We start from the raw sequence: 12,579 nt of genomic DNA, 5'->3' as shown, positions 1-12,579 counted from the left end.
AGTTTGAAAACCCCATTTTTCCAAGGGATTTTCATTTTTCCAAGAGAAATTAATTCATTTCCCTTGACTTTTAAAAAAATAGACTTCCCAAACTAGCCATTAGGAAAATAAAATTCTGTTGAAAAAATGATTCCCAAACTAGGCCTAGGAGCATATATTCTTGCTCGGTGGGAAATGGAAAATGGAGACCAATAGAGCTTGCTGGCACTTATTAGGAACTTTACAAGAGTAACACTGGGATAAAACTCTTAGTACCTTGATGTCTCAACTATGACATAATTTTCCTGATTTTTTATAGAATTTAATGGCAATATATTTTTTCTAAAGGTTGACGATGTATCCGTCGGTGATAAGATATAATCCTGTCAATCTTGAGATCTGATGGCACGATCTTTTCTGAGACACTGATAGTGATATAGGCCGTGTGGGTATTGCCTCATAGGACTCAGTGGGTGCTTCAATTTGGGGATGTCCGACTGGCATCAGCGGAGGTGAGCAGCAGGCGATCAAACAAGGCAGTAGCAAGTGATTTCTTTTCTGCAACAAAACTGAACTTTCATGGATAAAGTATATATTATATCAAATAAATGTTACAACAAAATCTGTGGAACAGCGACCAGAGACACAGACACTAGAACTCGCTCAGGAATTGGCATGGTCGTTCAACCCATCTGACGATGGTACTCCTCGCTGGACCAGAGCTCAAAGGCACAGGGAGGTCAGCTGTGTGGCAGACCCAATTTAAGGGAAATACCTTAAGACCTCTTCTTTTTCAACTCGGATCTGCCACCGTCTGTTCCTTTCCTTTTCGATTTGCCTGTTTCCTTGTGCTTATCTTTCTTGTCTGTCTTTGTTCTGTTGGACTTCACGCTGATAATGCCGCTTGCAGACACCTTGGTGTTCTGCAGGGCCTTGTCGATCTCATTGTCGTCACCAATTGCATACTTCTGCAGAATCTTTGGGTCCACAGGAGCTTCATTTGCGGCTCTTCTCTGTTCCTGAGATTTTGCCATACGACGTTACCAGAGGTAACAAGAGAGAGAGAAGGGGGGGGGGGGGGGGGGGGGGGGGGGGGGGGGGGGGGGGGGGCTACATGATCCTTTGATCGCCCTTGTTAGTACCAAATGCAGAAGAGAACATATCTGGTGCATATGGAAGATTGGTGCACATGGTGCACATATTAAATCATCATCACTCATTTTAGATCTAACGTCTCTAGTTGTTTGGTATATTTTACTAAGGACACCCTCCACCGTGGTGGTGTGTAGTGGTGGAGGGTGCTATTTGTAAATTGAATGATCAATTAGAGACGTTAGATCTAAAATAAGTGGTGATAATTTAATATGTGCATCATGTGCACCAATCTTCAATGTGCACTAGATATGTCCTCAATGCAGAATTATGAGTATTATTGATGGCAGTTTGGATGCTCACCTCTACTTCCTTGGCTGCTTCTGCAAGGTCCTCATCCATCGATTTGCTAAGAGGGGGCATTTCAATCTGGGTATAGCAACACAGCATGAGCAAGGTAAAGAACGAAGAAAAAAAAAGGTGTTCCAGAGTATGGTCCTACAAATTTCATGTGACTACAGTAATGCACTAGCTAGCGTGCAGTGTTTTATAAATTGAAATCTACAGAGTGAAACTAAATATATTTAACTACCTCTTTCAGTCGAGGTAAGGTTGTTTCGATTTTTTTCCCTGCAATGTTATGAAGGTAACCATACAGCTTCTTCATTGTCTTTATGAAGTTCGATAGAACCTGTTCCCTTTCTATCCCGAGCTCTTCCTGTGATTAAATAAATTAGAGAACAGCTGTGAGAAATCTTGATGAGAATACCAAGTACTTTGGACTTGCTTGGGATTAAACTTGAGCTAACCTTCACAGTGCCTATGTCTTTGTCCTGCAGGCCTAGACAAAACAAAACAGCTGCTTGGGCACCATGTAATGACACTGGAAGCCTCTCTGAAAAATACTGATGTGCAAGGATGGGTACAAGATCCAGGATCTGAAATACCAATCGCATTCAAATTCAGAGTGATGCCTTAGATGCAAAAGACAGTTATTTCACAGCACAGCAGAAAAATATACTCTGCAAATGCATCAAAACTACATACACCTTATATATTCTGAATTGGATAATTGGGTTTCTTACCAGATGATAATCGACTAAATTGTTTGAATACGCCTCTAGTCGTTTCATGTCATGTGGTGATAGCATGTCTTCCAATAATTTTGAAGTGCTATTATTATCGTATTCTGAAGGCTCATGGTTTGAGTAATCAATCTTCGAAGCCAAGACACTAGAAAATATAAATAAAAAAGAAAAAAAATCAGAATACAGAAAAAATACTGCACTAATGTAGTTCAAAAGTGCATACCTCATTGCAAGCTTAAAATTAAGATGCCGGAAAGAAGTTCCCAAAAGCCGCCTGAATCTTTGTCTGAAATCTGAACATAGGTTTCAAATTTAGCTAATGCACCCAAAAAAACTTTACGTAAAAAACGATGCAAGAAAAAACAAAACACCATCTGTGCATCTAAGATTAGGAAGTTTAAACTAAATTTGTTTACTGAAATTGTGGTAAATACACTAAGCAGTTTCAGCTAGAAATGTAAAATAGATTGAACAAAACACACAAAAAATAGTACCTTGGTAAAACGGATCCAAAAATCCATGTTTGTTTGACTCACTAACTTCGATGTCATCACTGTTTAAGGGTCTCAACACCATACAGGTATGCTCACCAGTAACAGCACTCTGAAAAAATGAAATAGCAATAAGCACAACAGAAGGTGAAACACTAAGTACTGTCAATCTGTTATGGCAAGTCCGGTTAGATATGATTACTGGAATCTGGCCGACATAGAACGGGTAGAAGTTGTGCTTCCGCCAAAAGCGGAAAAGCTCTTGGGTCAGTCCAAAAGATACACCAAGATAATGGAGCTTCTCAGGACGACGTTCATGAAGATGAACAAGGAGTGGTGGAAGATTTGCCCTAGGTTTTATGGTCTCTTCTAGCAGTGAAGCCTGAAACAACATATACCAAGTTAAAAGTTGATGTCTCTTTGGAGACATTCGATAAAAGTTGTTAGACTCAGTGCTAGCATATTTATTATATGTTAAATCCTTCTTACGCCTTTATTAACCAGCAGAATAAATAATAGTAATTTTATCATTAGTAATACAATCAAATAGAAGGGTATATGCAATGATAAATATCCAAAGGAAACACATATAACAAATTCACTATTCATAAATTTCATGAGGCAACATACAAAAATTCCAATGTATAAGAGATCATTCAACAAGTGCGATGTTTAACTCGAAATTGAGGATGAAACTTGCATAAAAGTGGACAAAGTAAAGGATTGTGACTGGGTCATAGTATGGATACAACCAAATTATTCAAAATAGAAAAGAATGTATTGATAACTATATGCCTGAACCACCTAGTAAACAATCATATACTCCATATTGTACAGTAGAAAAAAAATTGAAAACATGTCATATTTTTCTACCAAATAGTTTAGCTGTAATAGTAGTGGGAATAACAATACAATTTTCAGTAGTTAGTGTTGTATGGTTTGCAAAAAATAAATTAGCAACAATAACAGAAGATATGTGAAATATATCCAAGTTCCTCTGTAAGCTTAGTTCCAGCTACTTTCAATATATGAAATACAAGAATGAAAACATTTAAGCGTATGATTGAGTACAGACAGCTTTGGATTCAAACCTTCTCTGCAGCTTCAGCAATCTTCACATCAGGCTCTTCCGTTTCCTCCTCATCGTCATCAAATAATCTTCTCATTTGCCCTTCATAGTACCTTCAAGGAAAAAAAGGTAGCTGTCAAATAAATAGAAACAGCTATAGCTGTATTAGGTATTTCATTCAGTCCTTTTCAGACAATGTGACTCATAAACGAGAACCTATGAATATATTTCAAAGAAATACTTATGTACAAAAGTTGACATGGGTGAAAAAGTGTAACATGATTGGAAAACGTAAACGTTTAATACAGAAAATCAGGAGGGTGGATATCACCACAATGGTTAAGACTGTAAGGGCTGTGTTTGTTTTAGAGTAAAAAATAAAGCACCAGTGATCGATATATATCAGGTGCAAAGTAAAGCAGTGTAAAGAAGAGTACAATTTAGAATCAGAAGCAAAGCGCCAGTAATCATTATATATGACTTATGACATAAGGATGCAAACTGAAGCAGTGTAAAGAAGAGTACCGAGATAGAAGGCCAATGGCAGCTGAGCCATACCCAAGCTACACAAGGCAAAAAACATAGAATGATATACAAAATGATGTCAACTTACATAAACCAAATCACATAAATGTAAAAAGAATGTACCCTCAAGGCGCTAGGATGGACAGCAATTCGCACTATACGAGCTCCTGAGAGACTTGGAAATACATTGTCTTGGAACTGTTCACAAAATTTCCATGGTATTTGATCACCGGAAGGTGAACGGCCCTCACTCAGGCTTTTCATAGCTGACTTTCGAGAGATTTGTCCTTCCAAACAAACCTGAAATACAAATTAAAATATTACATATATAATGTTTCTGCATTACATGGCGCATATAGTATGAAATACGCTTAAAACGAATCTAATATCAATAAACTGAACAGTGTAGATCATGGTGGAATATGAAACTTGTTAGTGGCTTTGGTGTTTGATTAGAATATCTTGGATTGAAGCCAACAACTAAGAATGCTAGTTCTCATGGTGACACAAAAAGAAATTAAAGTCAATTAGGTCAATGACATATAACTATAGTAAAAAAAATTGCTGCACTTGGTGTCTATGTTAGGAGAAATATTATGCATATATGTGGCAATGGTTCATGTGACCCGGGGTGCTGTACAGTTGAAGAACCCCAGGGCTTCTTCATTGGCAGTGAAAGTGAGCCTTGAGCTGATGTAGAAGTGAACCAAAAAGGTGAGAGAAGAACCAAATCTTGTTTATGAGTCGGTGCAAGTGCTTTGAATATTTTGGCTGCCGAGGCTTCTTCATAGGTCTACTTGAAGACATAGTTGCACTATTTTCTTAATCTTGTTGTGGGTACTACTTGTGGAGTGATTGACCAAGAATAACTTTTTCTACCATGCATGTGCACAGTGTCAATGAATCAATGCAGAGCTAATGCTCTAAGACAACAATGAGAAAAATCAGGAGCAAATTTCAAAATAACATCAAAGGAATTAATTCTATAAAATGATCAGAACCTGGATTACACACAGGATATCAGGGAGCTGGTTTTTGGACTCATCAACAGGGCCTATCAAACAAAGAAACACAAGTAGGTAGGGCACAATAACAGTATCATATCGAACATATATTATTGCAAGAGGATCAGTCCACATACCAAGCAATACAAACAAATGATGTGCTGGTGCATCTGCCATTAATTGCATGTCATTAGGCGAATTTTTATAGTGGGAAGCAACATAAAGTGCCATCATCCGCTGAAAAATATTAATGAGACCACTGTCCATTTAGGAAGATGAAATACATTCTCCTTCAATTTATATATTTTTTTAAATATTAGCAACCTAATTTGATAAATATATGAACGGAGCATGCAAAAATAAATGCTGTTGATCTGTACCTGTAAAAATATCTCGCTCTCCTTGTGATATGAGAAAAGTGTGTCCCGGTTGACATAATACAGATCACATTCTTTTGGGTGAGGTAGCCTAAGAAGAAACCATAATTCTTTGTTTGAAATACTGCAAACTTGGACAGAAAAAAAGATAGGTATTCGGACGATGCTCACCTGCTGATATTTGGAATGGAGTTTGCAAGATCCAAACAAAGTAGGTCATTAAGCCAGGTCTCAACAGGGTCACCAGAGGCATATCTAATAGATTCGTTCAATTCAATTTTCTTAAAGAGCCTACCTACATGACAAAATAAAGTAGATTATAGATGCAAAACAAGAAACATGGAGATTTCTTCCAAAACGTAGTGCACTGAAATTGAAAACCTAAACTACTCTTACTGGAATTAGGTCCATTAGACTGAACAGATGGCTGGCTTTGGGATTCTAGTTGCTGGAGAAGCTTCAGAGACAATGATCGACCTGTACCTTCATACCTATAACACAAAAATCATCATTGTCAATTAGATCCATGACTTATGAATTACGATACCATATAAAGTAACTGAAAACATACCCATTGACAGTGGAAGAGAGGAAAACAAGGTATGGACCAAGCATGGACTTAACAATTGGCAATGGAATGGCCGCAGCTTCATCAATAACAAGGAGTTCAACTTGAGAAAGCTTTCCATGATCATTAGGTTTCAGATACTGCAAACATTAGCAACTCTAAGAGCCATGTGAACTCATAATAAGCAATGTGAGTAGTTGCAAAGCAGTTTTCTTCCTAAGTACATATATTGAAGGTGGACGGGGAAATATAAGCCTTGCAAGGATGATACATTTTTCCATTGGGATGAAATGCAATATAACTTATCTTGCACAATAAAGAGAACTCAACCAGTGGGGGAAAGACCGCTCCACTGCTTTGCGATAAGGAGAAACCTCAGCCGAACCGGACGAGAAAACCCTCAAACTATGGCCTCACCCTATAGGGCCGCACTGTAGCTTGGGCCGGAGGCCACTGCCATTACCCACAGGTAGGACTGTAGCATTATCACAGGGCCGGTGCCCTGCCACTATTTTTTTAGGGGAGACACAGCAAGGGGGTCTCTTTTTTGGCAAGCCAGGATTTGATCCCTGGCTGTCTGTTACCACTACTCGGCAACCAACCACCATGCTACTAATAATTTCGTGTAAGTCAACCTATTATTTCACCATTTACATTATTCGCTGATAGGATATGTATTTCTAGATTCATAACAAATTAGTGATCAATTGTTCAAGTTAGCACTATAAGTGTAGACTCCACATTCATATGAGTTACAAAAATGGTATGACAATACGAGCATTTTTATGTTATTGACTGCCAAATGACTAAAGCAGATAGCATAGTAAACCATAATCTCAACCAGGCAGCAGGTGAACATAAAATATATCTTTGAGTAATTAAAATCGAATCCATTTGATTTCTATTCTACACCCAACCATCTCAGTAGGTTCACACCTAACCATACAATCAACCACAGGTTTATCTTGAACAGCCTTTTGCCTTCTGCCTCTCTAAGAAACAAGTACACAACTACTATGGTCCATAATGATTGTCATCACACTAGTTAAATTGTGCATTACTCTGCTTAAACAGCATTTAAACAAGTCATTATTTTACAACATCTTGAGAAGTAATTACTGTTTTACCTCCCTGAGGAAACTTAAGCCCAATCAATAAAATCTAAGCCCTCTAAAATGAAAACCAACCCCTAAGTTCCACAGGGAAAGCTAAGACTCTTTAGAACACATAAGCTGAAGTCAGTCTCCAACTTATCTGCAAAGTGAGCTTCAGAATGAAGCATCATCCTGGGTGCTTTGGATAGGACTATCAAACACTAATTGTAGGTTTGGCAAGCAATCAAGTTATTACCTGGATTGTCTGACGATGTTGCTTATAGACATTTATTTGAATTGTTGCTTTCTTCAGTTCTGGGTCGGCACTCTTCATCACATCATAGTGCAAATGCTCCTGAAAGAGGAAATATAAGCATAAAAATCCTATGTAAAGAACACAGCTACACTTCAACAACAAAACAAAATAGCAGAAAAGCACCTTGTACTCCAATGCATTTATTCCCTTGCACACAAAGTCAAACAAAGTTTTTAAGTTCTCTGGACTTGGAGCGGTGACAAATATATTTGAATACCTAAGAAGTCAAACAATTTGCACTAAGAAGAATAGCACATTCGACTAAATATTGACTTCCATTGGGTTGAGCTTTACCCAGCTGCTACAGCTCCAGCAATGGCAAGACCAAGAGCTGCTGATTTACCACGTCCACGAGCAGCAAGCAAAGCAACTGTACTCCTCAGGGACTTATCCAAAATAGAGTCTAGAAAATTGATGACAGCTTTACCCTGCAAGTGACTTTAAGTTTCAACATATGGCACAAGAATCTTTTTTGTGAAAATATTGATAGAATTAGCATTGAACTGCACCTGATCCATTGTGCAGCACTTTCCAATCAACGGGCCAACGGGAAAGTCTTCGCGAAATTGATCCTTGAGTTCTTTCAACTCCCTCTCCCGTTCCGACAAACCTTCAGAATCCTAGGCACATGATTAAAAAATGCACATTGCAGAGGAATCAAATGATATGAATTACAGAAACAAAATATCCAAGAGATTCACCAGAACTTGGAAAACTCAGCAGTCATTCATCATAGGATAGAAGAGAAGAAGTCTTATTGGGAAAAAAGGAATGCTTAACATACCAATAAAGGAAATGGAATTAAGCACCCATACCTCATTGTTTGTAACTGGTTGTATGAATTTCATGTGAGAGGATATCGGCAAAATGTTAAGTTCATCATCCATCACAACACATGCTTTGCATGATGCTATAGACAGCAAGAACCTCTCATTGAACCTTGCAGCCGCTTGAGTATGAGACTCCGTTCGAAACCTTTCATGGACATCCTGTTGGAACAGAAAGAACCAAACTCAAAATCTAATTCAGCGCGGATGGGGAATGGCGCATGGGGCAGGTGGTATAGAGATTCTTCATTCTTAATAGACAACACGAAACCAAAAAAACTATCAAAACTCCTTACTTAATTGACTGTGTATGGGTGAAAGATAAGTAAAATGCAGGGGAGAAATGAAACTCACCATGACCATTGTATAGAGACTGGTTAGTGAGGACAGCGAGCGGAGCAGCAAGATTATCAAACCGCCACCCTCAACTGTCTCAATGGTCCGTGCAAGAAGGTTAGGCGTCAGTGCCTCAAAGTCCTGTAGCAACAACAAAGAAAATTCAGCAACAAGAAAGCCGAGGATGGCAGCCTCAGCCAAATGGAATAGAAGAGAAGTTTCAGGAAGAACCTGCAGTATGCACATGCCGAACGTGTTGCCAAGGACCCGCTCAGAGTCCCTGTAGAGGCAGTATGTAATGTCCGAGGTCTCCATGAAGAGGGAGAACGGGTCGGCCTTCTCAGGGTCCAGGAGACCCCGCTGCATGAGCTTCTTGATCTGCTTGCCGCGCTTCTTCTTGTGACTACGGTACAGGATGAAACAATGACAAATAGGGAAGTAAATATACAGCACTGCACAATGCAAGCCGCGTCATCTCTGCATTCACTAACCGAGCACCAAGTAAAGTAAAGCAAGCGTGCGGTGGCGGAGGAAAACGCGGCCAGCCGCAAGGGCACCATCATCACCTGCTGATCTCGAGCTTGTCGCGGTAGCACCAGAGGACGGAGGGGCGCGACTTGACGCGGGACTTGGTGAGCATGTAGTTGAGATTGACGATCTGATCGCGCGACTTGTCGCCGACGATGACGAACATGGAGCGCTGCCGCTGCCGCACGCCGTTCTCGATCATCGTGCGGATGCGCTCGTCCACCTTCTTCCTCATCCTGCCGCCGCTCCTAACTGCTGGCACCGGCGGCGACTGTTTTCGGGGGAGCGGTAGTGGGTTTAGCTAGGGTTTAGCCGCCTCGCAAGTGCCGGCGTGAATCGGTGAAGTCGCGGGCGGGAGGACGGAGAAGGGGACTGCGGGTGATGAGTGATGGGAGCGTGGACGGCGGGATGGGGAGCGCGGGGCTGCTTCAACGATTGAGATTGCCTCTTACTAATTTCTTAGTGAGCGCGGCAATGGGCTGTGTAGACTATAGATTGGGCTGGGCTCTTTTAAGACCAGAGCAACCATTTCCCTTCTTTCTTTTCGACGGCCTAAGAGCAACTCCAGTAGTTCTCTAAATAAACTTTCTAAATTTAACAACTTGCCATCTAACCTTATTTTCTCTCTACATTTGGCAACCATTTAACAACTCCCTAAACAAAAATGTTGATTGCATTATATAGTTTTGTGACTTATTTTTTATGTGGATAAATACAAAACAAAATTACAACCTATATTTAGAGAACTATTGAAGAACTCACATTTTTTACTCTAAAAGTCATTTAGCAACTTCTTAAATCTGTGATTTAGAGAGCTAAAATTTACATAACTATTGGAGTTGCTCTAAGGCTACGAGAGCAGGCTACAACTGTTGCCAAAAGCGTAGTCTGCCCCCAATTTTTTAAATTTTTGGTCTTTCTCTACTATAGGTGTGTTTATTTCTACTCATCAATTATATAATCTGGATTGTGTTGGTCATTTGTTTTCAACTGCTGAATAAAATAAAAAAATAAGAAAACATAATATTAAATGATAAGTGCCTTTGTCCTTTTATCAAAGGATGAAGGTGATGGTGGACATTTGTTTTTAAATCTTTTGGGATATAGAAAGGAACATGTTAGCATAAGTTAGTGTGTTTCCTTCATCTAACCGCTCCTCGAAGGTCATATGAGTAAAAGAGTTTACAAACAAAGAGTGAACATAAGCATATTTATAAACGTAAGGAGCAGATAATAAAGAATAAGTCATTTAACTTGTTTACATAATTGAAAGGGAAATAGCCTAAATATTTCCTATAATCGATTTTCGTGTTTGACGTCCATCACAAACCATATAGACTAACTAGTTTGCCTAGTTGCTATTTCTCTCAGGTGCCTAAAGTTTACATAAACAAACAAAGAAAGTGATCTGGGCAACTCTACAAAGTTTGGAGCAATAACAAGAGTTGGTGCAACCAGTGGCGCACCGGAGTCCGGTGCCTAGGCCGAAACACCTCGCGAACTGCCACCCTCGGGTTTTCTCAGAGTCAATCCGCTATAATTCACCGGACTATCCGGTGAGCCAACGGAGCAAAGGTCAACTTCGTCAACGGTCGACTGCAGTACAGTCTGACCGTCAGAAGTTAGAGTCAGTCTGCAAAGTCAGAACGCACCGGACTGTCCGGTGTGCCACCGGACTGTTCGATGCCGCAAGAGGACACAAGACTTCAACGATCAACAGCTCTAAACTCCAATGGTCGACTGACGTGGCACTCACCATACAGTGAACAGTAGAGTGTCCGGTGTGCCTAGGGCTAGGCAAAAAACCCGTAACCCGAACCCGAAATACCCGAAACCCGAATTTTGTTCGGGAATTTCGGGTAGCAACTTGCAAAACCCGAATTTATTTCAGGTAATTCGGGGTATCACAATCGGGTACCCGAAATACCCGAACTTTCATGTGTCATGTACTCATGTCATGCTTAATTATTAATTTGTACATCTATAATTATGTGTAAGTGTGAATAACTTGTGATTGTAGATTGCTTGTGTTTTATATGTACATGTATATCATTATTCAAACTATATTTTTATACTAATTTAATAGGGTGTATGTGTTTTTACGAAGCCGACACAATAGTTCGGGTAGTTTGGGAATACCCGAACACGAACTCGAAATTCCGGGTACCTGAATTTTCGGGTATTGCAAAACCCGTTGTAATTTCGGGTATCAATTCTCAAAACCCGAAATTTTAAAAACCCGAATTACCCGACTCGAAATTTTCGAGTAACCCGAACGCCCACCCCTAGGTGTGCCCATCGACGGTAAAGTAAGCCAACGGCTAGGAAGTGGTTGGAGGCTATAAATACCCCCAACTACCTCCATTCAAGCCATCCAAGCTTCCCAACCTTCACATTCAATACTACAGCAAATAATACACTCCAAAGACACAATCAAAACATTCAACCCTCTCCAAGCTCCAAAATCAAATCAAGTGCTTAGTGACTTGAGAGAGGGTGACTTGTGTTTCTTTTGTTGCTCTTGTTGCTTGGATTGTTTTCTTCTTCTCACCCTAATTCTTTCTAAGTGCTTTGTAAAACTAGCAAAAGACACCTAATTGTGTGGTGATCCTTGCGGGGTCTTAGTGACCCGTTTGATTAAGAAGAAGCACTCGACCGGTCTAAGTGACCGATTGAGAGAGGGAAAGGGTTGGAATAGACCCGGCCTTTGTGGCCTCCTCAACGGGGAGTGGGTTCCTTGGAACCGAACCTCTGGAAACAAATCACCATGTTCATTTGTGTTGATCTTCATCACTCGATTTGTTTCTCTCCTCTCCTCTCTATCTAAAGTTCCCTTGCTCATATTGTTTTGAGTTTGCTCCCAAAGTTATCCGCATTGATTGAGCAACTCATAGCAAGAGGAACAATCTTCCACACTTTTAATTTATTTATTACCCTAACCCCGGGTGTAGTGCATGTTCAAAAGTTTCTAATTTTCAGGTTTCGCCTATTCACCCCCCTCTAGGCGACTTTCAATAATCATCTCAGATTTCACCTTCGGATAATTTAATAAACAATTTTATTTGTACCTTCGACTCCGCACGAATGAGGGTCTGAAGGTAGCTTCGGAAGATGAATGATTGAGAGTGTCCTCTCTTCCCCTTCCCCGAAAAAATATGAACAGTATAGGGCATTGTTTCTCTATTTATAGGCCCGGGACACGGCTCAAATGAACTTACAACTCTACCATTGATTCCTATACATTCATTCTAATGTACTCACTGGGGGTAAAGTTGTCCTTCTACT

At 40.0% G+C, this 12,579-nt stretch overlaps 1 protein-coding gene across 1 annotated transcript; it reads right to left on the bottom strand.

Moving 5' to 3' along the window:
- Positions 1-506: 506 nt before the first annotated feature.
- Positions 507-9,777, bottom strand: LOC109941429 (RNA cytidine acetyltransferase 1). Its single transcript, XM_020542378.2, has 25 exons — positions 9,333-9,777; positions 8,998-9,169; positions 8,785-8,907; positions 8,419-8,592; positions 8,113-8,223; positions 7,898-8,031; positions 7,727-7,820; positions 7,544-7,642; positions 6,197-6,333; positions 6,022-6,116; positions 5,797-5,920; positions 5,629-5,716; positions 5,386-5,485; positions 5,246-5,298; positions 4,368-4,544; positions 4,245-4,282; positions 3,742-3,832; positions 2,853-3,032; positions 2,654-2,762; positions 2,383-2,452; positions 2,157-2,304; positions 1,881-2,009; positions 1,664-1,789; positions 1,435-1,500; positions 507-998 (listed from the first exon to the last, which is right to left on the bottom strand). Exons 1-25 carry the CDS (start codon positions 9,527-9,529, stop codon positions 756-758), a joined length of 3,078 nt encoding a protein of 1,025 aa, XP_020397967.1. The 5' UTR covers positions 9,530-9,777; the 3' UTR covers positions 507-755.
- Between the last annotated feature and the right edge of the window lie 2,802 nt (positions 9,778-12,579).

This window comes from Zea mays, chromosome 8 (assembly GCF_902167145.1).
Source record: "Zea mays cultivar B73 chromosome 8, Zm-B73-REFERENCE-NAM-5.0, whole genome shotgun sequence".
In the NCBI taxonomy this organism is placed as follows: domain Eukaryota; kingdom Viridiplantae; phylum Streptophyta; class Magnoliopsida; order Poales; family Poaceae; genus Zea; species Zea mays.
Note: the sequence above shows the minus strand (reverse complement) of the source record. Positions and strands in the feature narration are given on the sequence as shown.

Excerpts from the sequence above, each read along its gene's own strand:
- LOC109941429 (XM_020542378.2), bottom strand. The coding sequence starts at position 9,529 with ATGAGGAAGAAGGTGGACGAGCGCATCCGCACGATGATCGAGAACGGC. Across the intron at positions 5,486-5,628 it reads AGAGCGAGATATTTTTACAG|CGGATGATGGCACTTTATGT; the intron begins GTACAGATCAAC and ends AATATTTTTCAG. Across the intron at positions 1,501-1,663 it reads CCTTACCTCGACTGAAAGAG|ATTGAAATGCCCCCTCTTAG; the intron begins GTAGTTAAATAT and ends TGCTATACCCAG.